General features: G+C 44.1%; 1 protein-coding gene across 3 annotated transcripts; it reads right to left on the bottom strand.

The window, feature by feature from the left end:
• Positions 1-5,470: 5,470 nt before the first annotated feature.
• Positions 5,471-23,540, bottom strand: fjx1 (four-jointed box kinase 1). 3 transcript variants are annotated; one of them, XR_009513271.1, is made up of 2 exons: positions 21,501-23,540; positions 5,471-7,755 (listed from the first exon to the last, which is right to left on the bottom strand). XR_009513271.1 is itself a non-coding variant. In XM_059975432.1 (1 exon), exon 1 carries the CDS (start codon positions 23,104-23,106, stop codon positions 21,946-21,948), a length of 1,161 nt encoding a protein of 386 aa, XP_059831415.1. In that variant the 5' UTR covers positions 23,107-23,540; the 3' UTR covers positions 15,919-21,945. The 3 variants fall into 3 exon arrangements, 1 of the variants encoding a protein (XP_059831415.1); XR_009513272.1 differs by having other exon boundaries at positions 5,472-7,737; XM_059975432.1 differs by lacking the exon at positions 5,471-7,755 and having other exon boundaries at positions 15,919-23,540.
• Between the last annotated feature and the right edge of the window lie 2,627 nt (positions 23,541-26,167).

Raw genomic sequence — 26,167 nt, 5'->3', positions numbered from 1 at the left:
GATGAGGAAGGAGCTTTTTCCGTGGCTGGTACTGAGCACATTGGGAACAGTGTTTGAGGCTCAGGTCAGAGGGGTCAGTCTGGGAGTAGGTGACTGGAAGCTCGGGTTTGCCCTTATGGACTGAGTGGATCTGTTCTGTTACAGCAGTCACCCAGCCAATCGGCACTAGCTGTCTCCAAAGTCGACGAGTCCTCCATGTGAGCACCAGTTGCAATTGCTACAGTACATGGAGAAGTGCAGATTTCTCTGTTTTTCTGGGAGAAACACTTGGGGCTGCAGATGACAGGAAGGAAAAAGGTGTTGTCCTCATTGTAGCTATGCGGGAAACTGCCGGGGGAATGGCTGTGCAGAGGCTGGGAAAAGTGAACGAGGTTATCAAAGGGGGAAATACTACAGGCAGTCCCCATTCCAGAGAACTGCTCAGAACCTGACCCCTTCATAAGCTGGAAGTGAAGAGCAGCAGTGTTTTGGAGAGGTGACGAGAGAGTGAGCAGGCACGGGGGAAGTGGCTGCAGGCCCAGTGAGTGAGTCTGCTCAGTCCAGCCCCGTTTGGGGTTTGAGAGTGTGGGTGGGGAGGGAAGGCAGCACACAGAACAGGCCAGTCTCTACCTGGCAGAAGGTGCCTGCAGCAGTCAGCAAATTTGCCTCTGTACAGTTCATATGTATTATGTGTTAAAATGTCTGGTGTTCGTAACCCAGGGAAGGCCTGGAGGGGAAGATATATCTGATGCTGCCATCACTTTTCAAAGATGATGGAGCTTGTTGTGGACCACTCCCTCCTGGACTAGTCTTTCACTGTCTTTAATTCACTCCTGCTCTACAACCTGACCATTCTGGACGCCTCCAGTTTAGGATTCCATCACTTGGTCATTCCTTCAGGTTCCACTTCCACATTCTGTCTCTTACCCTTTTCCGGCAAAGCCCAACATTACAGCATCTCATCTGACTTAGTGCATTGTGGAATTCAGGTCTTGACACTGAACCAGACCATTTCAGGTAACAAATTTATCCTAACTGGCCAGTTCAGGTGGAAGGTCACTAGCCCGAAACGGGAAGAATAGCAGACTGAAGTCCCACACCACTGGGCTCAGTACAGCTACTTTTCTTAAATCATTCGATTCTTGAACCCACCGGCACAACCCTAATCACAACCTTTGATCACTTTGTACTAAAATGGTCTTTTTTTTGTTCTATTTGTCTTATTCTTGTAAAAAATAGTGTTTAATTTATGATGTGGTTGCTAATGCTAAGATAAAATGCTATGTGTTTGTGATGCTGCTGCGTAAGATCTCATTGCACCTGTGCCTAGGACAATAAACTCAGCTTTAACTTTTTGAACGGTTATTTTTCTCTATACAGTGGCTGATTATTTCTGGTGTTCTCTGCTTTTATTTCAGTTTTGCAGCATTTTGTTCTTCCTCACTTTGAGGGACTTTTCTCTCTTTAACTTCCCTCCTCCTCGGTTTTCATTTACCTCCTTCCATCTACACCTCCCCCCCACCCCCCCAGACAGATCAGCTGCAGTTAACAAACCTTCATCACCCTCTCTCAGCCAGAACATGTAACCCAATAAAATATCAGGGTGTTGTCAGTGGATGATTCCCCTCTTCTCTGGACACTTCAAATAAATGAGTATTTGTCACATCCAATTAGTTTCCTTCGGAATTTCAATTATGATCCAAGATGAAATATTCTGTGAGCTGTCAGGATCTTCTGCAAAATTGGATTCAAATCAGTCCACTGAAATGTGTTTTTAAAATAAACATTTAATTAAACGACTTGCTTTCTTTATCAGCCAACCAGCAGGTATCTGATCCAGTATGAAAGCGGGAGCTGCTTTGTACCCATCTCTAGTTAACAACTCTACGGTTGCCATGGTGCTTACAATAATATATGTGCTACAAAGCTGGTGATACTTTGAACGTGGATTTGTGTATAAATTATTTGCAGACTGAACTCCATCTCCTTCCCTCCCTCATTCCTTCAGTTTTCCTTCACTTTGTGCCAGCTGTGCTTTAAAGACATCCAGATGGGCTGTTCCTAATCATCAAATACCTCCGCTAACAGAAGCACTGGCACTGCATGAGGTCGGTAATTGTTCCAGAGAGCGTGTTCTAGGCAGCCGTGTTAGTGCACCACTGAGGGGACCTGAGCTGTTCCCACGTCCGCATCAAAGATCCGTCCCCAAAATAAACAACGCGATCATCCTCTGCAGTGAGGAGATCCGAAGGGAACCAGCAGCCATCTCCTCACTGTCCAGCCAGTCCGGCCATTAAAATGCAGAAGTAATGCTAAACTGGAGAATGTATCCTGTGGCGTCTGACTCACCATTGAGACTGATAATGGAGCACTGATGAGAGAACCCAATGTCCTTTGCATATAGGCCTCCCCCCTCCTCAACATTCATAGTGACTCCATTCAACTAAATGAGTAGATTAGAGCTTAGCTTATTTATTATATATTATTTTATTTCATATCTTTTATTAATTTCAGTGACTTTTATCTGTTTAATATATTTTACTGTAAATTTCTGCCTTAAATCATTTAAACACATATAACATAATTCTGACTATTACAGACATTTTAAACCAGTGCCGAGGCCTCCCAGCAGTGACGTCAGTAAGCTGCCAAACGACCGTCAATGCAGTCTGAAGGCAGGCTCCAGCCGAGGTCTGCACTGTTTAATGGGATCATTCTCAGGCATGGAGCTCGAGCTCAATCACCCCACAGATCCTGGTCAAGTTGGTGTGGGTAAGCTGGGGGGGGGGGGGAGGGGGGTCTGACGGTGACTTTGGAAGAGGTCTGATTTGTGAAAGCAGGAAAGATATCCAACACTATTGGTCAACTTTTGACAGAGCTTCATTGGACAATGAAAGTATGGCAAGTGGGATGCAATAGCCAGCCAATACCCGAGCATCCCGTTACGGATCGTGAAGAGGTGAATTTCTGCACCTTAATGCTGTCGATATGGATCTCAGCACCAGAGGCCACCCAGACCCCACACCCCAATCCACCATTTCAGACGCTGATTTTGTGTGATTGTCATCTTTCCTGACTGCTCTGGTCTTTGGTCAGCCCGATCAACTTTGTTGTCAATCAGTCACTGTATCTGTCCCCTGCACCGTTATCTTCAGATTCTGGGGACAGGAATCTGCAGGCAGTCAGTCGAGCTCAGGAATGGGTGCTGCCAGGCACAAACTTAAAGTTTGGATCAATAATTGAAATGCTGGAGGACCTCAGTGTGTCAGGCAGCATCTGTGGAGGGAGGTAGACAGTCGACGTTTCAGGTAGAGACCCTTAAACTGGATCTCAAACCATTTGAGTTGCTCCAGATTCCAACATCTACATTCTCAAGTCTCCTCTTATTAAATCATGGTCCAGCCCTTTATAGGGGAAGAATGAGTTTCTGTTAACCAGTAGGTGATGTTCCTGATTTATGGAAGCCTCTGTCTTTCCTCTTCATCTGATTTATGCATGTCTACATAGAGTTGTCATGTCGGCAGACACAGTATTTTCTTGTCCTAAAGTCATTTGATATGGAAACTGTGGCACAAAATGATTAATTTTACTCCCAATTCTAACATATTGTTATAAGTTTTCCCCACCTATATTGAACTGAAATTCAGGCATTACTCTGCTCTTGGCCTGAGTGAATCAACATAAATGCATCCATAATCCTGGGAGAATTCTGAAAAGTGTTAATGGATTTAAACTCTGAACTACATCTGAAAAGAATGGCGCAGGCCCGCATGGTGATATTCTTGTGCCCAGGTAGTAGAGAGCACTACAAGGAGCTTGCTGCTTGAGTGAAAAAGTATAGCTGAGACAAATAGTAACCTATCCTATTCTATACCATTCCTCCAAGTGGCTTAGAAACATAGAAAACCTACAGCACAATACAAGCCCTTCGGCCCACAAAGCTGTGCTGAACATGTCCCTACCTTAGAGATTACCTAGGGTTAACATAGTCCTCTATTTTTCTGAGCTCCATGTACCTGTCCAGGAGTATCTTAAAAGATCCTATCGTATCCTCCTCCAACACCATTGCCAGCAGCCCATTCCACGCACTCACCACTCTCTGAGTAAAAACTTACCCCGACATCTCGACTGTACCTACTTCCAAGCACCTTAAAACTGTGCCCTCTTGTGCTAGCCATTCCAGCCCTGGGGAAAAGTCTCTGACTACCCACATGATCAATGCCTCTCATTATCTTATACACCTCACCTTAGTGGTGGTACTCTCACCTCAGAGTGGAAACGTTGTGGTTTCAAGTTATTCTCTATGACTTGGATATGCAATGTAGCCTGACCATCCAGGGTCAATGAAGTGTTGCTTTGAAAGAAGTATAATCCTTTGCAAGAAATATTAAACTGATGACATATTTGCTTTAGGTGGAGATACTGTATCTACATGTGCTTACCTCAGAAATTACCTAGGGTTACCCATAACCCTCTTATTTTTCTGAGCTCCATGTACCTGTCCAGGAGTCTCTTAAAAAACCCTATTGTGTCCACCTCCACTCACCACTCTCTGAGTAAAAACTTACCTCTGACATCTCTACCTCACTCCCTCATCAAAAGTGTAATAAGACACTTACTTACTCATATTTTTTTATTTGCCCAACTTTCTATGTGCAGAAATCGAAAAATTTTTAAAAACCTGCAAAAATCTGATTATCTGTCGAAGGGTCTTAAAAATGAAATGTTGACTTTGCTTCTCTCTCCACAGATGCTGCCCGACTTGATGTGTGTGTGTGTGTGTGTGTGTGCAGGTGGTGGTGGTGTGTGTGTGTGCAGGTGGTGGTGTGTGTGTGTGTGCAGGTGGTGGTGGTGTGTGTGTGTGCAGGTGGTGGTGTGTGTGTGTGTGCAGGTGGTGGTGTGTGTGTGTGTGTGCAGGTGGTGGTGTGTGTGTGTGTGTGTGTGTGTGCAGGTGGTGGTGGTGTGTGTGTGTGCAGGTGGTGGTGTGTGTGTGTGTGCAGGTGGTGGTGTGTGTGTGTGTGTGCAGGTGGTGGTGTGTGTGTGTGTGCAGGTGGTGGTGTGTGTGTGTGTGTGTGTGCAGGTGGTGGTGTGTGTGTGTGTGCAGGTGGTGGTGTGTGTGTGTGTGCAGGTGGTGGTGTGTGTGTGCAGGTGGTGGTGTGTGTGTGTGTGCAGGTGGCGGTGTGTGTGTGCAGGTGGTGGTGTGTGTGTGTGTGTGTCTGTGTGTGAGTGTGTGTGTGTGAGTGTGTGTGTGAGTGTGTGTGTGTGTGTGTGAGTGTGTGTGTGTGTGAGTGTGTGTGTGTGTGTGTGTGTGTGTGTGTGTGTGTGCAGGTGGTGGTGGTGTGTGTGTGTGTGAGTGTGTGTGTGTGTGAGTGAGTGTGTGTGTGTGAGTGTGAGTGTGTGTGTGTGAGTGTGAGTGTGTGTGTGTGTGAGTGTGTGTGAGTGTGTGAATGTGTGTGTGTGTGAGTGTGTGTGTGAGTGTGAGTGTGTGTGTGTGAGTGTGAGTGTGAGTGTGAGTGTGAGTGTGAGTGTGAGTGTGTGTGTGTGTGTGTGTGTGTGTGTGTGTGTGAGTGTGTGTGTGTGTGTGTGTGTGTGTGTTGTTTCCAGTGTGCAGATTTATTGCCATATTTGCCAAGGTAACACTCATAAATAATTGATGAATCAAATCATTTGGAGCATTCTGAGGATGGGAACAAGAATTGCAAACTTTCTTTTAATAATCTTTGTTATTCTTTCTCATCTCTGAAGTATTAACTCACTTTATGTGATCTGTATGTAAATAGGCAGCAGTGCTTATCCTGTGGGGAAAGATTATTTGGATTAGAAGTGCTTTAGGACATTTTAGATCAGTTGTTTCTGGCATTAGGAATCTGATGTCAAATGCAGCAAGATATGATGAAAATCTCTCTGTGCCCGTTCCAAAAAAATGAGCTCGGCCATCTCAAGTCCGCTACCAGTGCTGTTCCATCAGAGAACAAGACAAACATCCTTACTAGAAAAAGGCAGCTGGTTTGTGAAGAAAAAATCTTCTCATGAATTCAATAAGATGTAATTTTTGAGGCTGTGATTAAAGTATATTGTTATGTGGAGTGGAAGGGACTTCGTATCTTATGCATTGTTCTTGAACTGAGAATGCCTCGAGTTGAATGACGCAGTGCCACGTAAGCAAGAGCTCTGTCAGGATTTCACAAAGTGCAACCATCAGAGCATCAGGTGGTTAACCTGTGTCCTCTTTCACCTGACACCTGGACAGCACTCACAAGCCACTGGGCGGGCATTGGTGCATGGGCAAAGACCCGACCAACACTACCTCTGCAACACCCTGGAAGGTCAAGGGAACCAATGCCATTGTCCTTGCCACTGGAAGTCACAGGAGAAACTGGTGGACATGAAAGTCTTTCTTATATATTATATATATAAGCAGATATTCTTTTGGGGACCCTCTTGGTTAGAGTCTTCCAATAAGCACATCAAGATTTTATATTCTTAAAACCAATAGAAACAGGAAGTGATTCAATACAATTTCAATAAGTACAATGACATTGTTCCAATATTTGGGTCTGGCAAATGGTTCCATTGAAGTGTAATATAGTGGGAGCACATTGTAACTGATAAGGCACCTCAGATGGCTCAAGAACCTTTGGGAAAGTCTGATTCACACAGGTCCTCTAAAAGCTTTTGAAGACAGATCCCAAGGTTAATGTTGTGAGGGCTGACTTTCTGAATACACAAATATCCCTGTTGTTGATAAAACAAATATTCTTATGACTATGTTTGACATGCTAAATGACAAAATGTAGACTGGTCTGGCAGCCCTCCTTTATTTCAGGGAGTGTAAAATAGATGTCTTGTTTGTCTTAAGCCAATTACGTAGATGATTACGTTGCCTTTGGCTGATGCAGATGAGAATGCCTCATGGTCATGTCAGTTTGAAAACCATTTCTTGAGAAGCCAGCCCCCTGCTGTGGACTAGCAACCTGTGGTCTGTAGGTCTTTTAATTTCAGAATTTATTGCTGTTTTTACTTTACATTTCACCAGGTTATTTTCAATGACTGGCTGGTTCTTGCTTGTATTAATACTTGCTACTCTTGTTCTGTAACTAGGATAAGATGTCCCATATTTGATAATTCCCTAATGGTCCCCTATCAACATTCAAATATTTGAAGTAATTTTATTATCAAAGTCCATATATGTCACCATATACAACCCTGAGATTCACTTTCTTGTGGACAATTACAGTAAATACAAAGGAACAGAATGGAATCAATGAAATGCCACACAGAAGATGGACAAACAACCAATATGCAAAATATAACAAACTGTGCAAGTATAAAAAGTAAAACAAATTAATAATAATAAATAAATAAGCAATATATATCAAGAACATGAGATGAAGAGTCCAGAAAGTGAGTCCATAGGTTGTGGGAACAGTTCAGTGAAGGGTTGAGTGAAGTGAAGTTATCCCCTCAGGTTCTCAAGCTGAATGGTGGAGAGGTAATAACTATTTCTGAACCTAGTGATGTGGGTCCTGAGGCTCCTGTGCCTCCTTCCTGATGACAACAGTGACATAGCCTGGATAGTGGGAGTCCTTAATGATGGATGTCGTCTTCCTGCACCAATTCTCCTTGTAGATGTGCTGAATGGTAGGGAGAGCTTTATCTCATGATGGACTGGCCATATCCACTGCTCTTTGCAGGCTCTTCTGTTCACAGGCGTTGATGTTTCCGTACCAGGCTGCGATGCAACATTCCACCGCACATCTGCAGAGTTTGTCAAAGCTTTAGATGACATGCCAAATGAGATAGAACAGATGAGATGACCAGACCAACATCCTCAGCACTGAGGTTCCTACCTACACTCACTGTTATGTTGGGTAGGCCGTGATTTTCATATGCCCAATATCAAACTCTTGAAACAGATTGTTTCTTTCATAACCCATTCACAGGAAGAGATTATCAGGCAAGTGCAAGAGAAGATACAAATTTGTGCTCAGAGCCTCCATAAAGAAATGCAACATGCCCATGGATTCTGGAGCACACAGTAGTTTCTACATGAACTATCAGTCCTGTTAGCACCCACCTTCCTCATCTGTGGATAGTTTGCAGTTTCCACAGATTGGACTCCTCAGCCAACTCAAGTGTAATCAAATTAACCTCAATCCTGAGGGATTACCAAGGAAGATGGAGTCTGTAAAATAGGCCAAACTTCCTTCATTAAAAGGGATAACAAGTTTATCTCTTTGATAAAATCACATAATAGAGTTGGAATGTTATGGTGAGGTTGTATAAGACATTGGTGAGGCTGAATTTGGAGTAATGTGTGCAGTTTTGGTCACCGAATTACAGGAAGGATATTAATAAATTTGAAAGATTGCAGAGAAGGTTTACAAGGATGTTGCCGGGACTTGAGAAACTGAGTTACAGAGAAAGGTTGAATAGGTTAGGACTTTATTCCCTGGAGCGTAAAAGAATGAGGGGAGATTTGATAGAGGTATATAAAATTATAATAGGTATAGGTAGAGTGAATGCAAGCAGGCTTTTTCCACTGAGACTAGGGGAGAGAAAAAAAAAACAGAGGACATGGGTTGAGGCTGGAGGGGGAAATGTTTAAAGGGAACATGGGGGGGGGCTTCTTCACACAGAGAGTGGTGGGAGTGTGGAATGAACTGCTAGATGAAGTGGTAAATGCAGGCTCACTTTTAACATTTAAGAAAAACTTGGACAGGTACATGGATGAGAGATGTGTGGAGGGATATGGTCCAGGTGCAGATCAGTGGGACTAGGCAGAAAAATGGTTTGGCACAGCCAAGAAGGGCCAAAGAGCTTGTTTCTGTGTTGTAATGTTCTGTGGTTCTATATTTTAGTCTAGTGGATCTAGACTAGGGATGCAGAATCTGGTTACATTGTGGGGGCAATTTTTTGAGCCGAAAGGGAGGTAACATCTGACACGTGACAGTGACCACTGCATGCTCTGAAATGTTGGACTGATGTGAAGGGCACAGATAGGGTACAGTCCGAGTCTGTTTCCTGGAGTGGAAATGCCAAGCTACTGGATACAGCTTTAAGATTGGTCAAGAGGTGTGTGGGGGTGGGGGTTGTAGGTTAAAGGTTTATAAGGCAATTTTTTTTTGAAACGCAGAGTCAAAGGTATCAGCAATGTGTAGCCAGTGGAGATGTTAGAAGCAGATATGATAACAATGTATGAAAGTCGTTTAGACTGGCATGTGAACATGTAGGGAATACAGGGAATACAGGAAAATGGGCCACGTGCTGGCAGATAGGGTTAGTTAGACTGATGTCAGCCCAGCACAGGGCTGTGTCGTTCAGCCCACCATACCTGTGCTGAAGGCCCTGCTTGCACTGTACTACTCTACATTATAAAAAGAAATTGATTTATTGTTGTCAACAACTTTATTACCTCTGCACTAGAAGGTTGTACCTCAAGGCCAGGGGTCTGCCTGCGTAATCCTGATTGCCGCTCCAGAGCACTAAAGAGCGAGTTTTCTGCATGACATTTTTTAACCAAGTTCTTATTGCCCTCTTGGGTGGATCCAAAATATCCCATGGCACTACACAAAGCAAAGGAGTGAAATTCCATCCCACTAATTTCTCAACCAACATCACTAAAGTACTTTGTGGGAACTTACCGCACTCATATTTGACTGGCATAGTTGCCAAAAGACTTTAGTGGCTGTAATGTTTTTGGAACATGATGAAGTTGTGAAAGATGTCATTGCTTTCTTTGGAGTGTTTGTGTAAAGAAAAAACTGTTCTATGCTGATAATTTGATACTACCATAACAATAATAGATTTCCTGTCCGAAACTAGCTTCTATTTTGACACAGCATTAAAGCAATCATAAATATTTATTTATATGAACTATGACACAATAGTTGCTTCATCACTGAGCTGTTTGTAGAGACAGAGATGAGTAAACTGGTCTCAATGTTTTAGGTTTTGTAGCATGCCTTAATACCATACTTAAAGGATCCATGATCCATTGTCCATTGCCTGACCACTGTCCACAACACATACACAATTTTGTTGCCAATAGCCTTGCAACAATGCAATTTCACTGGCACATGAGGGTTTTGTTACACATGTATAATCTGTGATCACATAACCTGAGTATTCCATCGCTATTTGTAGAGGAAATACAGTCACACCATTGATATCAATGCCAATTCCACATAACAATTTGTATAGCAGATGTTTACATGGTGATATGCAGTCTGCTGAAGCAATATTTTTTTACGTTGTGACTTGTGGTAGGGATTGAATGGCTTGGCAGAGTACCGTCCAACGTGAGAAGTTGAAAATGCTCGATAAGGTGGGACTGCAGGAGGCATGTCCAGCGAAGTAGGACGGCAATGAAAAATTACAGCAATACCCCAGACACGAATCACATTGGTTCGGAGAGCACTCACAGAACCTTACCGTATGGTTCAGGCCCTTCCCGCCACCATTTTGTGCTGACTTTTTGATTATCTGTAAGATAAATCTAACCCTCTCCTCCTACATAACCCTCCATTTCTATACCATTCATGTGATTATCTAAGAGTCTCTTAAATGTCCCTAATGTATCTGCCTTCACCACCAGTAGTTTCACACACCCCAGTGCCTGTGTAAAAGACCTACAATACAATCACCCCCTATACTTCCCTCAAATGACCTTAAAATTATGCCCTTGTAGTAGCCATTTCCACCATGGGACAAATTCTCTGGCTGCCCACTCTGTCTGTGCCTCTTATCATCTTGTACATCTCTAGCAACTCATCTCACATCCTCCTTCACTCAAAAGGGAAAAGCCCAAGCTCACTGAATCTATCTTAATAAGATAATGCCCTCTAGCCCAGGCAGTATTCTGGTAAATCTTTTCTGTGTCCTCTCTAAAGCTTCCACATCCTTCCTATAATGGGCAATGGGAGCTGAACAGAATTTTCCAAGTGCAGTCTGACCAGGGTTTTATAGAGCTGCAACATTACCTCACTGCCCTTGAACTCAATCCCTGGTCTGATGAAGGCCAATACACCATATGCCCTCTTATCCACCCTAACAGCCTACATGGCAACTGTGAGGAATCTATGGATGTGGACTCAAAGATCTCCCTCTTCCTCCACACTGCCAAGCATCCTACCACCAAGACTGTGTTCCACCTTCAAATTTGACCTTCCAAGATGAGTCATTTTGGTCGAACTCCATCTGCAGCTTCTCATCCCATCTGGTCAATGTCCTGTTTTAAACTACAACAACCCGCCATGCTATCCACAACTCCACCAACCTTTGTGTCATCTGTAGACCTAGTTACCCACTTCCTCATCCAAGTCATTTCACGAACAGTAAGGGTTCCAGTACAGATCCCCATGGAACAGAATACTCACCATCTTCTCCCACCCTCTGCCTTCTCTGGGCAAAACAATTTTGTTCGGGCACGACAAGTTTCCCCGGATTCCCATGTCTCCTGATTTTCTGGGTGATGCTACCATGGAGAATTTCGCAGTCGTCAGAGTGTTGTTCTCCTTGCTCGATCCTCTGCAGCACCTCCACTAATTTCAAAGTGTGCACTTCAGCAGTTTCCCAAAACCTTTCCTTCCTTTCTCGCATAGGCCCAAGTATATTTCTTTAGTATCAGAATAAGGTTTATTATAACTGACCTGCGTCGTAAGATTTGGCAGCAGTGCAGTGTAAGGCATAAAAATTACTATAAGTTACAAAATAAATAAATATTGCAAAAGATCGATAATGAAACAGTATTCAAGTATTCATGGGTTCATGGACGTTCAGAAATCTGATAGTGGAGGGGAAGACGCTGCTCCTAAAACTTTAAATGTGTGTCTTCCTTGCCAGTGGCGAAGTTTAATTGGATAGAGTTCTTTTCAGACTCCTAAGCAGCGGAAAACAAGATGAATCTGTTATGGTCAGAGCAAAGGTCAGGGATGTGAGCCTCGCTGTTGAGACATCAGCATGTACAAGGGCTAACATCCCTGAGCAGTATGGATGAACGTACCATTGCTTGAGTTCTTACCTTTCCCAACCCATATTAAAACTAGGCCATCTCTGGTTTGCTGGGGGGGGGGGGGGTGTAAACGTAACTCAGGCTGTTGTTCAACCAACCAAATAGGAGCTTGCCCTAGTGTGCTCCCCAATATTCATTACTCAAACCATAGAGAGATATTCGGCCAATGATCTTGTTGGTCATCATGGGACATTTCTGTACCATGTCATAACTTTACAGCCTGCCAAAGGGTTTCAGTCTGAAACATCAACTGTACTCTTTTCCATAGATGCTGCCTGGCCTGCTGAGCTCCTCCAGCATTTTGTGTGTCTTGCTCGGATTTCCAGTATCTGCAGATTTTCTCTTGTTTATATATTGCATTAGCTCCGACATCTTACTGCTGTCAGAGCTAATGCAGTACTTAGATGGTGTTTTCTCTGTAACCAGTTGCATAAGCTTGTGTTTAACACTGCCCCTATCACTTTCTATAGAGAGCCTTCATATCCAGCTTGCTTCTGGCTTCTCGTATCTGCTGCCCGAAATCGAAATTCAGTGCTGTTTCCATTCAAAAGTGCAAGGGTCTTTATATTAATTTCTGTTAATAATCCCTTATATGAAATCTTTTCAGATACTTTCTGCATGTTCAGATAAATATCATCCATTATCTACCATGTTAATTACCTCCTTAAAGAATTCAGCATTGTTACATCTTACTCAAGAATTTTGTTCTCTCTAATGACAGACTGTAGTAACTTTCACACAACACATGTCGAATTAATAGGTGTATAATTTTCTAGTTTCTCTTTCCCACTGTTCTTAAATAATAGTGATATTGGCAGTTTTCCATGTCAAAAGGAGAAAATCCTCAACTGAGTGCATGGATCATGATGAAGAATCAGTAATTCTCTTAACTGTTTTCAATATTCTGTGCAACATTGATTGCTAGATTTTTTTTTGTATCCATTCTTGGGGAATATTTTATATATGGTTATATCTTTGATTTATTTTTAATTTTACTTCTACCATTTATATGCTGCATTAGGGACTCATATTGCTTTAAAAAAACATTAAATTCTCGACAACAGTAAGCTCCTTCAAACTGCTAATACAACCTACAGCTTTATCGCTGCCCTCTGGAGCCAACACTTGCAAAGGCCTAAAATCTTCTGTTATTCTTCAGTTTCTCCTGCCACTACACTTCCTCAGTGGCATTCCCTTTCTAACGCTGGAATTCATCACAGGATCAAAGAAGTAGTGAAATAGCACCAAAATCAGCCCGTCTGGTCATGCACCCACTTTGATATTAGTACTCCTCTAACCTATTTTGTTCTCCCCACTTTACCCTCTCCCAATGAGGCTACATACTTGGGACAATTCCCATCAGCCAATTACAGTAGTCCAAACACCACATTCTTTTTGAGGATATGGGAGGAAGCCGTTGAACTATTGCGGTCACAACAGCAGATTTCACAAAGACAAGAAGCAGCAGCTTACAACTGTCCAAGTTCCTGTCTTGACCAGATCTCTTTGACCATCTCTACCATGACCTTTTAAGGGGTTAAAGATTAGATTTTATTTGTCACGTGTATGTTGAAACATGCAGTGAAATGCATCATTTGCCCCAAGTCACAAAAGCCAGGATTGCGCTGGGCGCTGGTAAGTGTCATGATGCTTCTGGCGCTTGCATAGCGGGCCAATAACCGTCCGACTCTAACTGTACGTCTTTGGAATGTGGAATGAAAATGGAGCACTCAGAGGAAACCCATGTAGCCATGGGTTAAACATACAAACTTCTTCAAAAAGCAGCAGGAATTGATCGTAGGCTCTGTAAACTGACGTGCTAACCACTACCCTACCATGCCCATATCTTCACTGTTAATCCTTCTGCCATTCACACTTCTAAATACTGGGAATACTTTGGCCAACAACCATGCACTGCTATTTTGCCTTTTTTAAAAACATTTCTCATTAAATTACCACTCACATAATCTGTTATTTTTGCCTGGTCTTCCCATTGTTGCATTACTTTTGGCAATATTTATCATTTGAATCAGTCCTCATTTCTTTATCCCTCTTTTTAATTTCTCCCTGTGCTCTAAGCTGACCATTAAAAGAGCATTTAACCAAGTATTTTTCACATCTTGGTCCTCGCCTAACCACGGTACAAATCCCAATCCCTTACCGTTCTTGTATCAACAAAGGGGAACACGTCTCTCCCATACTAATCCTTTGACTGCATGTTCATTTCTGGACCTCTTCATCTTTTTAAAAAATATATTAAAATTTACATATTAGCAGGGCAATAATCATCCCTAGGACCCCACCTTTTAATTAACCTTGAGCTCTTCCTCCTCAATAGTTTTTTAAAAAAACCTTCAGAGACATTTGTCCCAGTGTGAACCACAATTTATAGTTCCCTGTCTTTTTTCTTGGGGCAGGCTGGGAAGAAAACCAAGCAACACGATGGCAGGGCAGACTCGATGGGATGAATGGCCTCCTTCTGCTCCTATATCTTATAGCCTTGTATCACTGAATCCCCATCATACTTCCACTTTCCCCACATCAAGACACAAGAGAAAATGATCCTTAGTTTTATTTCCATGTGACAATTTAGTCTGGTAAAAAACCTCAATAACAATAATTCAGATTGCCTTTAACAAAAAGTAAGGTGCAAGAGAAAGATGCTGGACAATTGCAAGGGAATGCCGCTCTTGGGCCAGAAATCAAACCTCTTGAAATCCAAATGGTTACATGCCAGAACTATTTAAAGCTCTCTGTTGAACCAAAGGATTCTTGTGCTGTAGCAGCCCAAAATCAGGCTCTGAAGAATGCAGCAATAGACTCAAACGAACCTGGAGACTACAAAATAAAAATAGCTAATTTTCAACTTGAGGAAAGCTTTCAATAGTCATTGTAAATAGTCTCAAGTAAAAAGAATAAGCATGCAACATGAGTGATCTTGCTAGAAACAGCAATCGCATGAAAGTTCTCCACAATGCTACCACTAATAAGCCCGAACGCACATCTCCCTCTCGGGCAAACGGCAGAATTCCATTTGTAGTCTGGCTACCCGGGACGCAGCACTAGAGTCAGATCAGTTCATCCTTGTTCTCCCATGTTCACGAAAATGCAAGAATTCCTCAATGCTGGCAACGGGAAGCAGTTTTCTTTGACACTAAAGACTATTTACAGAGGCTTGCATGACAGGATGGGGGAGAAAGTTACTTAAAAAAAAACCCAAGGGGGCAAATATCCAAACTGGTCAGCAAACTCTTCTTAATCAGAAGCACAAGGAAAACTTGGAACTGATTTACAAGCATATCCATGGGGAAGGTGGTCTGAAATAATTCAAGTGTTGGCATGATTGGTACCCTTCATACTCAATGTCCATCGGGAAGGCAATTTGCTCTCCTTGTTTTGAGCCCCTGCATCAGGAATATACCCGACTTTATGTGCCCAATGGACTGAAGGAACATGTCTCACAGAGAAGCTTCAGTGAGTAAGAATGGATTCTGCCCATTCTGTAAATAAATTAACAAAAACCTTTGCAGTTAATGGCTTAACCTAAGATTCTGGAGGTGGAAGAGTGCCACTGTTTCATCAAGTAGCGGGCAGCACAAAGATAATAAAGACGGGGTTAGATATTTTGGCAAGTGTAGCTAATGAAGAATAGCTCTCTGCATTTACCGAGGATCATGATCCTGTACAAACTTGAGGACACTAGCTTACTCTTTGCCCCAACATGTTCAGATCAGTGGAACCAGACCTAACTTTAAAAAAAGAGACCTCATCAAAAGGTGTACAAGCAGGGACTCCAGAGAGCTCACCCACACAACTTACGCACTAGTCCCTTCCACATGCAGACAAAAGATTCCATTATTTGAAAAAAAATCATCCCACTTTCAGTCAATCAGAAATATCTTCACAAGTAACAAATAAATTTTCAATGAGAAAGTTTAACATTGTCAGACACAAGTCATATCAATTACACCAAAGTATTCATACAAAATTAATCATTCATTAATATACACATGTTGCAAATAAACAAAACTTGTTTCTGTAAACCAAAATGAGACATATTATATATTACATTTATATACAATGCATATAAGAATCACAACAATTAGGTAGAATTAAGTTGGGCCAAATGCACTGCAAAATCTATAGAATATGAAAAATACATCTGGGCTATGTACTAAAATTAGTCCAAAAACCACTGCTTTTAGGTGTATGAAAACAAGCCTACCAAAGTTAGTGGATGTTGCCCAGTCCATCACTGGTAAAACCCTCCCCACCCTTGAGCACATCTACACGGTGGTGTCACAGGAAAGCAGCATCCATCATCAGGGACTTCCACCATCCAGGTCATGCTCTCTTCTTGCTGCTGAAACCAGGAAGGCACAGGAGCCTCAGGACTCACACCACCAGGACTCACACTGAACTGTTCCCACTACTTATGGACTCACTTTCAAGGTCTCTTTATCTCATGTTTTCAATATTTATTGCTTATTATTATTGTTCTTTTTATACTTGCACAGTTTGTTGTCATTTGCACATTGGTTGGTTGTCTGTCCTGTTGGGTGCTGTCTTTCGCTGATTCTATTGTGTTTCCTGTATTAACCGTGCATGAATCATGGGGTTGCATACATACTTTTATACCAACTTTGCTTTGAACAAGCAGAAAGCACGGTTAAAATGTCCAACTACACAATGGACTTAGACCAAATCATGCATGCTTCTATTCAGGGAACCAGCACCCAGCTTTCTCACTAAATCCTGGGCTCCCATCTGTATTCTCATGGAGGTAATCAATCCTGCAGTTTGTCTGTCCTCCATTGCCAGAGGTTTAACCCTTTTTAAGGGAGCAAATGCAAACAATTTTGTTGTCCCTCATCAACTGCATTGATTTTTGTAAAATAAGGAAGCTGCATCTCACAATGATAATGTTAAGTGGTAGCCCAATTAAAGAGGAAGAAATGATACTTTCAAATGTAGGAAGCTGTGGAAATGTCATTCATAAGGTTGCAACACAAAATTTGCTGTTTAACATGCACAGCTTTCACACAATACAGACATTCATGAACCGAGGCAATGCAGACAATGGTACCACAAAGAATTTACTGCCTTGCACTTCCCTTCCCTCTTGTCTGCAGAGAGGTTCATAATCCCATGAGCTCTGAGCAGGAATGATCTGGACTGGGATTCCAGGCTGATTTTTCTACTTCTGATTATAATATTCCTACTTTGACAGTAGAAAAGCATAAAGCTAGGGCTGGGTCTGCATTATGACCAGGATCATACATTAAAAACCCTTCATACATTAAAAACTTCAAGTCAGATATTTCAATATAGTTAAAGGTATTATTAAAAGCAAACTTGTTCATCACCAACTTTCCATATAGAACCCTGCTCTATATGGCTATTATACTACTAAGAAATCCAAAGGTGTCTACAGAACTTTGTTCTTCAAAATTAATAAATTACTGTTAATATGAATGGTTGTCCCACTCATTTGAGTTAACACCCTAAATGCCATACGATTACACGATCTACTTCAATAAAATAGTCTTAAAATAATCCCTGTGCCTCTATTCTCTTTTTGAACATGTACATTTTGACAATGATTTACTGTGTGCATAAAGTTATAGGTAGACCCTGCTCCTTTTAATTGTTCCACAATCCACACCGTTTTCTCCTTCTTTACAGCAATGATATTGAACTTCAAGTTTTAATGGAATTAATTATTGCCTTTCAAGTGAAGGTCTGAGTTAGGTGAAGCATGGCTTCGTAGGGAGTTTCCAGCAGCCTCAGGTTTTGGCTGAAGGATACTGCCTTTATTTAATATTTTGTACTGAATGGCATGTGGAAAGGCAACGAAAAAGTCCTTTTTTAGGTTAGCAATCAATAAAATCTAAATTTAGATTCGGGTAAATAGTATATTAATGATCCTCGACACTCTTCAAGAACTCATTTTTCATTTCGATGTGTCACTTTACTGCCTCATTATTCCTCAACTGCTAGTGCTAGACTAGTAAAAATAATGTAGCATTATTCCAAACACAGGAACCATCTTTTAAAATGCAATTTTGCCTCTGGACTATATTCATTATAGTCACCTTCAAAGGACCGATTATTTTTTTTTTTAAAACTTGACTCAAGAAGCTATATTAGATAGTCTCAGGAGATGAGGAAAACCCTTTCCCTTGGACCTCCCACTGGCTCATCATCGTGGAACATATATCTATATATTTCAACTCGACAACAGCATATCACAACCATAATGCCACAGACCTATCCAACAACATGATTCCACTATCAAGTATGGCAATCTGGAGAACCTCAGATCACCCTTCCCTTGTAGAAGAACAAAGTAGCAATACATACAACTAAGAGGACTAGCATGGTCTATAATGTGCTTGGAACATCTCTAAATCTTGACAATTCCATCTTCAAACAGACTTAATATCTATCTGCACAGTAGATGATTGGCTAATCTAATGTCTTTAACTTTGATCCCCTGTCAACGTCAAGAATCTTTCAAAGCTGTTGTAAATATAAACCACTTCAGTCAGGAGTAATCTAGTATGATTAAAGTGACTGTGTTCTGATCTCAATGAATCACTGAAATTTTACAATCTGCTCTCTTCCAGGCTTCATTCAATGGAAACAACTTCGTCTGTAACAATCAAACAAACGCTCACTCTGTGGTATTTGAACCTCCATCAACAGATCATCTCACAGATCTCAAAGGCTGGCACGTAATCAACACATAAGTCCGTCACAAGTTCAGAGCTACATGGTGTGTTGTTTAATGTCTGGATTGAAATTATCATTATAAATGGGGGAAAAACACTGCCGGGGTTGTAAATCATAAGTAAAAACAGAAAATGCAGAAACACTGAGCAAGTAGGTCACGGGATCTATTGTAAGAGACAAAATACTTCAAGTTCAAGAACCATTATTGATGAAAGGTCTTTGACCTGAAATATTATTTCTGATTCTCTGACTGCTAATTGCTTCCAGTATTTTGTTTTTATTTCAGGATTGGACAGACTCCAATCATTGACATCTAGCACAAAGACTCAGTCATGCATTCATACAGCTAGAGTCACTACAAACCTCCTTAAAGAGCTGCCCCACTTATCCCTACAATCCAGCCTTTCCCTCATAACCATAGACATCCTTGTGATAAGTATAAGTACCTCATGAAAGGGTAACATTACCACTGCTGTTTCAGGCAGCGTTGTCCAACTCTTGGCCACCCCCTGTGCTAATTAATTTTAACCTACGGCTAGCAAGACCACACACCTTCAATTTTGCCAAGTTTAAAAATCAGACCTAGTCACAAGGTGACATCAAGAGTAATTAGAGGACAAGAGAGATGCTGGAAATCAGGATCAACACACATAAAATGTTGGAAGAGCTTACTGGGACAAGCAGCATCGATGGAAGAAAATGAATGGTCAGCATTTTGAGCTGAGATACCTTTGTCCCCCACAGACCCGGGTTAACAATATAAAACTGTTACTCCTAACCTTAAACTCCCCAATCTAGGAACTGCCTACTTTGATCAGATCATAGTTAACTAACTTTGAGCAAAGATGGCTAAAGGTAAGTCTCACGCACAATAGCATTGAGAGGGCATTGGTTAACAAGGTTGGTACAAAAGTACATTTTCAGGTTGGCAGACCGTGACAAGCAGAACACCAGAAGAATCAACCATTTGGGCTCTGACCATACGATCAAGTCAAGAATGTGGACAAACAGACGCATCACTCTCCACTTTGAGGTTCAGCAACTTAAATGGTGCAAACCTCCAGCGTACGTTTCCTCTCAGCTGACACTTCAGTATATCATGGCTAGGAGCAGCTTCCCTTTTGAGATACAATCCACCTACTCAGCACAAGCAGAGGGTATTCGGCCCATCAAATCCATGCCTACTTGAACAATTAATGTAAACCCTTCATTCTTCCTACTTTTAATTTCTCCCCACATTCTCACACTCTGTCCAAATTATACTACTCACCACCACACTTGGCCAATCTACAGAGGCCAGTTAACCTCCCAATCCGCGCATCTTCTTTATGTGCAGGGAAGCAAGAGCACCTAGAGGAAACCTACAGTCACAGGGAGAACAACATACAGTGTTCACACAGACAGACCGGAGTTCAGGACTGAATCCGGCTCACTAGCACTGAGTCAGAGGCTGTCTACTAGCTCTGCCATCTTCCCATCATTCCTTCTACTAGGCCAAGAATCTCTTCAAAGAAGGAGCTTTCATATTGTTGGAAGCTTTCTTTTTGTTGGTGACCAAGTACCCCAGCTAGGATCATGAACCCATTCTACAATGACCTCAAACTCACTCACTTTCCCCAACAGCTGGATGGTTTACTCTTAATCACCTTGGTGTGGGATGGTTGAGCAAGAATCAATAGTGGGCAGCTGTAGGGAAAGAAAACTAAAATGGGAGTTAAATTAATCAACTGCAGGAGGAGAATAATCATAACAGGAATGCAACTGAGCAGGGAAATCGTGAAGAAGCATTGGATCCTTGAAGCTGGGGCTAAATTTGTAGGGTTTTTTGTGACTGGTGAGGATACTGAATACTGTAGAGCCTGAAACTACCTTGAGCAAAGTAGTTTAATTAAAAAACTAAATTAAACAATTAATTGAATTAAGAAACACTTCAGGTACAGTTAGGTGAATGTGAGAACAGGCTTGAGATACTAAAAAGGTCTGATCTAGTTACAAAGCACAGAAGTGGGCACTCAGAATAGAACAGTACAGAATATGGTCAGGACCTTCAACCCATCGGGACCTCACTAACTATGATGCCAATCTAGTTAATCCTACCTGGATGTACATAGTCCATATCCTTCTATTCCACAGCTGCTCAAGTCCCTGCCTGAATGCCTTTTATAAACCACTCTTGTATCTATCACCTCTCCATTCAGCACAGCCCAGGCATCTACCACACCCTTAAAAAGAAAGTTGCCTTGCAAATCTTCTTTAAACTTCCCCTGTCTCACCTTAAATCTCCAAATCCCTGGTATCTGACACTTACATCCTGGGAGAAAGACTGTCTGACCCTATCTATGCTCTCAATTTTGTTAACCTGTCCGGCCACGCTTGTTATGGTAAAATATGAAATTGTGTCAGATTGAAATATCCAAATTCTCACATTTGCTTGGGCTAATTTTGGAACCAAACTGGGGCTAGGATAAAACCACTTACAGGATTGACTCAACGGTTGCCTAGGTACTAGGAAGGTGGTGTAAGAGTGTACCCAGGAGCAATAAAATGCAGATAATGAAAAAATTGAAATCTCTCTGGAATGAAAATATAACAGAGGAAACAATGAACTGGCAAATGCCACTAGGATATGGATGACACAATTATTTGCTCTTGCCAGTTACGTGCTATCGCCCAATACCAATTTCAGTCCCAAAATATTCCACCATAGAAAGCTGAAGAATTATGTTACAAAGGGGGGTTTTCTTAGACCCTGTTCGAGGAAGAATTCTCTTACTATTGCCTCTTGATGTTTCCAGTCTATGAGACGTAGTTCATTCGGGCACACCAGAGCAGACTCAGCTCAATGCTGATTCCTCCCCAAGTTATCTGAAAATAGAAGGTTGGGCAAGAGCAGGTTGATCTTCAATGGCAGGGAGATGCCCATTGGCACCTTGGAGACACACACAACTGCAGTTGCTGAAATCTGGAGCAACAAAGATCTGCTGAAGGTAGATTAGCATCTGGGTGAGATATTGCTTTAGGCTTTAGACCTGAACCGTCAGCAATTACTTTCTCCTCACAGATGCCGCTCCAGCCGCTGACTTCGTTGGTGCTGCTTCCCCTTCCCACCTCGCACGGGGACACGGCCCAGTTAACAAACCCCCTCCCAAAGGGGAGTCAAGGGTTTAACAGGGGGAGGAAGAAGTCACCAAAAAAAAAAGGGTAACCCCTGGCCAAGCTTATTGTCCATACTTCGCCTTACACTGCATGATGTGTTTGTAGAGGCGGTCAGTCCTGGCCTGCACCATCTGAGCGTGTTCCTCGGACAGGAACCCGAGCTGCGGGGCCAGCGGCTCGCTGGCCAGATACAGGGCCAGCAACTGGCCGGCGGCATCCCGGGAACGGTGCAGCTCCGTGATCCGCCTAGCCGTTTCCTTGCGGAAAATGCACAGGGTCTTCAACAGCGACTCGTGGTAGCGCTCCCACATGGGTAACACCCGGTAGCCGTGCACCAGCCCCGCCTCGTTGTCGATGAAGACCAGGGAGCCCTGGGGCGTTCGGTGGAGGTTGTTGGTCGACCGCTCCATCACCCGCGAGTCCCACTGCAAGCTCAGCAGGTTGCTGGCCAGCCGGTCGAAGTTCGCCGTCAGGTAGTCGAAGAGGACGAGGTCGGACCACTGGGCCAGTTCCCGCGCTTGGTGCTCCGTCACGTTGGCCAGCTCGTCCACCCGAGGGTGCAGCCCTCTGGCGCCAGCGCCGGCCCGCAGCGGCGGCGGACTCACCACGTCGCTCAGGTTGCCGATCCACTCGGACAGACTGACCACCGGCCGGTCCGCCCAGGGCGCCGCCTGCACCTCGCGCCGGACCCTCAGCCACTGCTCAGCGTTGGTGTTGACCCGGGACAGTGCCAGGGCGGGCACGTTGCGGACGCCCAGCAGGCGGGACAGGTAGAAGGAGAGGGTCTCGCCCAGAACCTGGTCTGGGTTGATGCCGTACCTCACGCAGGCTCGGCTACCATCCGCGAAGGTCGCCAGGCGGTTGGACAGCCTCCCGCAGCCCTTCTCCAGGCTGACCAGGCGCGCAGAGCGGGCTCGTTGCTGCCAGCGCTGGACGTGCCTCTCCGAGAAGCCGGCGGACGGTAAGCGGTCGGCTCGCTCGCTCCAGAACACACCCTGCTCCACCAATGGTGCCAGCTCGTTCCCGGTCCGTCCTGGCAACGAACCGCTCCTCCTCGTCGTCCCTGCCGCTTCCTCCTCCTGCAGCGAAACAGCGAGAAGACTTCGGAAAGTTTTAGCAGCAGCAGACGGCGGCGGCGGCGGCGGGGGATCCCCGGGCTCCGAGGTAAGGCTCAGCCAGCCCAGTAAGCAGAGCAGAGCCAAGCCGGGCAGCAGTTCCCTCATCCCGCCCCGGCGAGGGTGCGGGGTGGCCGCGCCGTCTTGCTCCCGGCTGGGGCTCCGGGTTATCGCATCCTCAGCGCCCGTTGTCCCGCCGGTGCCCACCAGCCGGGGTGGGGGAGGCACCGCGGCTTCCCATTCCTCAGCGCGTTCCCACCGAACAATCGACCAACGAGCTGCCTTCCCGGCGTCCGGCTCTCGCTGCTCTAGGCAGCCAGCATATGATTGAGGAGGGTGGGACTTCCCCCTCCCCTCCTCGCTCCTTTACGGGGAAAAGCCGGGCTCCAGACCACAGAGAGCCCGACGAGTAACAACAGGCTCCCCTCACCCGTTTACTACCCCCTTCAATCTTACAAGTGATTTTACTCCCTTGACACACTGCGTTGCTCGCTCATCCCTTCCTTCTGCAACTTAACCCTTTCCTCCCTTGTTACTTTTAACCCTTTCTTTCGCTCTGCTCCACTGAGAGGCTATAAACCGGGCATTAAGCCCATCGACCCCAGGTCGATTATTAAACGCCCGCCATTCCCATCCTAGCCCATTTTATTTTCTCCTTCCCTTCTATCATCTCCTGTGAGATTCTATGACCGTCCGCACAGGGGCAGTTTACAGTGACCAATTTACCCACCGTCCCGCACTTCTTTCGGATGCGGAGCACCGGGTGTGCGGGCAAGGAGAAAGTCTGAACGCCACACAGAGAACACCGGGTGGGGGGGGGGGGTAGAATTATATCCGGGTCCCAGGCTTTGTGAGGGCTTTTTCAACAATTATGCAACCCTGTCTGCGAACTCCGCACACGCCCCGCGCCGCCACCTGTAGTACCGAATGTCCAAAGGAATCGGCATCAATGAGTCGCGGAAATATCCATGCCAAGGATTGTGCCCGACCTGCTGATTTCCTCCAGCTTTTCTTGTGGGTTGGTAAGGATGGTTTCAGTTTTTCAAAGAGACCGAAGCGAAGATGGAAAGGGCGTAGCTGGAAGCATCAGCGCCAAGTTAATTGTAGGGAGCTGAGGAAAAGAGGCTTCGATGAAGGGTTGAGAGAGCGAGATTGGTTTTTATCTCTCGCTATAATTTAAGACATCGATGATTGAGTCATAGGGTCTCACAACAGCAAAGCAGGCCATTCAGCCCATCACATCAATGCCAGCCTATGGGCACCCAACCACAAAAAAAATGCCATCTTCCAGCATGGGCCCATAGATCTCTGAATGGCAATTCACGTGCTTATCCAAACATTTCTTTAATGTGATTGGGGCTCTGCTTCCACCGCTCTCTCAGGCACTTTATTCCAGGTACTCACCACTCTCTCCGTGAAAAAGGCCCCCTCAGATCCTCTTTAAATCTCACCCCTCCTCCTGAATCTCTCTATCTAGTTCTATCTACCTCTGATATGAGGAATAGTGTCCTGCTGTCTACCCTATTTATGCCTGTCGTAAACTTATATTTCTCAATCATGACTCGTAACTTCCACCCCAGGAGTAAAGTTTTCCTTCTCCAGATGTTCTTAAAGGGCTAAGTTACAAAAGCACGTGGTCTTCATAAGCAAGGAGTTCAGGAACTGGCACTATGTAATATGCATTCGAAGTTTACCAGGGTGAAGTTACAGGTTTTATTATATAATGAAAACATAGGTGAACTGTCTGTTCATTCTCCCCATGGAATGCGTAGGTTTTCTCCGGATGCTCTGGTTTCCTTCCACACTCTAAAGACGTGCTGGTAAGTAGGTTATTGTAAATTGTCCTGTGAAAGGATTAGGGCTAATTGGGGGTTGCTGGGCAGAAGGTCCTGTTCTGTGCTGTATCTCAAAATTCAGTAACTAATGAACTAGGCAGCCCCACTCCCTGTTGTGCTGTCGTGGGGAGGAGCAGGACAGGGCAAGGTGATTGACATGATCCTACAGGGCAGGTTGGTCAAAAACCTGAAATCTGAGGACACATGGATTCAGAACTGGCTGAGTGCCATTGATGGGGTTTGATGGGCAGTTCTTGCATCTAGTTACAAGGCTCAGCTCTCTGTGGTATGGAATAATGATTAGAAGCCAAAGGGCTTGAGTTTAGGCTGGTTCATCAAGCCAAGATGATGTCAAATAGATGGGAGCATGCTGGTAAATAGCATGCAACAGAGGGAGACACGGCATTTGCCATGCAAGTGCTGGCATCTGCAACAACAAGCAGTTTCTGGAGGAACTCAGCAGGTCGAGCAGCACTGCTGATGTTTGGGGTTGTCGGGTTAATTGTCCGGACGAACTGTCAATGTCTCGTGTTGAAGCTCTGCTTCAGACAGAGGAACCTCCACAGATACTGTAAAGGTAGCAGGACAGCTAGTAAGATGCTTCAGAAAGCGGTTGGGTGTCCATCTGTAGCAGGTGGAACATTGACTAGCAGGAGGGTTTTGCTGGAACTAATAGCATGAGCACTGTGAGCGGACCCTGGGCATCAAGGTAAGAGCCAGTGACTGTGATGGAGAAAGTACAGAAAGATTTTTTTTTAATATGACTGCAGCTCTGAGGAATAGATTGGATAAACTATGCTGAATTTTTTTAGAACAGAAGAGATTGAGGTGAAATGAGGGGTAATGATGAATTGGAAAGGACCGTCTCCTTCAGCTTTGGGTCAAGGCCGCATGGCACAGATTTAAAGTAACCGGATCTGTATTCCTTTACTCAAGGAGTGGAGCCTGGAAGGCGAGAAACTCTCTTCACATTTAAACGGTGTGTTCGCGGATTCGTGACTAGGAGGGTGACCGGAAGGTGGGTTGGCCCCGGATTTTCCTTTTCGAATGAGGGTTTGATAGCTCGTGAGGTCTCTGAGTTTCCCCTCCCCTACCACCTACCCAAACTCTTCAGTTGCTTAACCCTTCGTTCTACACCAACCCCACCCTCAAGCGGCTTAACCTCCCCCCCCCACCCCCAGGTAATCATCGCTCCTTCTCTCTTGTGTCGCTTAATTCCTCCCTTCTTTCCCCGTACTAAACAACCTCAAAGCGGAATACCTCTCACTGAGGGCAGAGACAGGAATCCAGCTCTGAATCCGGACAGGGCTGGAACTGGGCGGGTTCCCGTCTTT

Source organism: Hypanus sabinus, chromosome 7 (assembly GCF_030144855.1).
Source record: "Hypanus sabinus isolate sHypSab1 chromosome 7, sHypSab1.hap1, whole genome shotgun sequence".
NCBI lineage: Eukaryota > Metazoa > Chordata > Chondrichthyes > Myliobatiformes > Dasyatidae > Hypanus > Hypanus sabinus.
This window is presented reverse-complemented; position numbering and strand designations above follow the sequence as displayed.

Bases quoted from the DNA above. Each gene is read 5' to 3' on its own strand.
- fjx1 (XM_059975432.1), bottom strand. From the start codon at position 23,106: ATGAGGGAACTGCTGCCCGGCTTGGCTCTGCTCTGCTTACTGGGCTGG.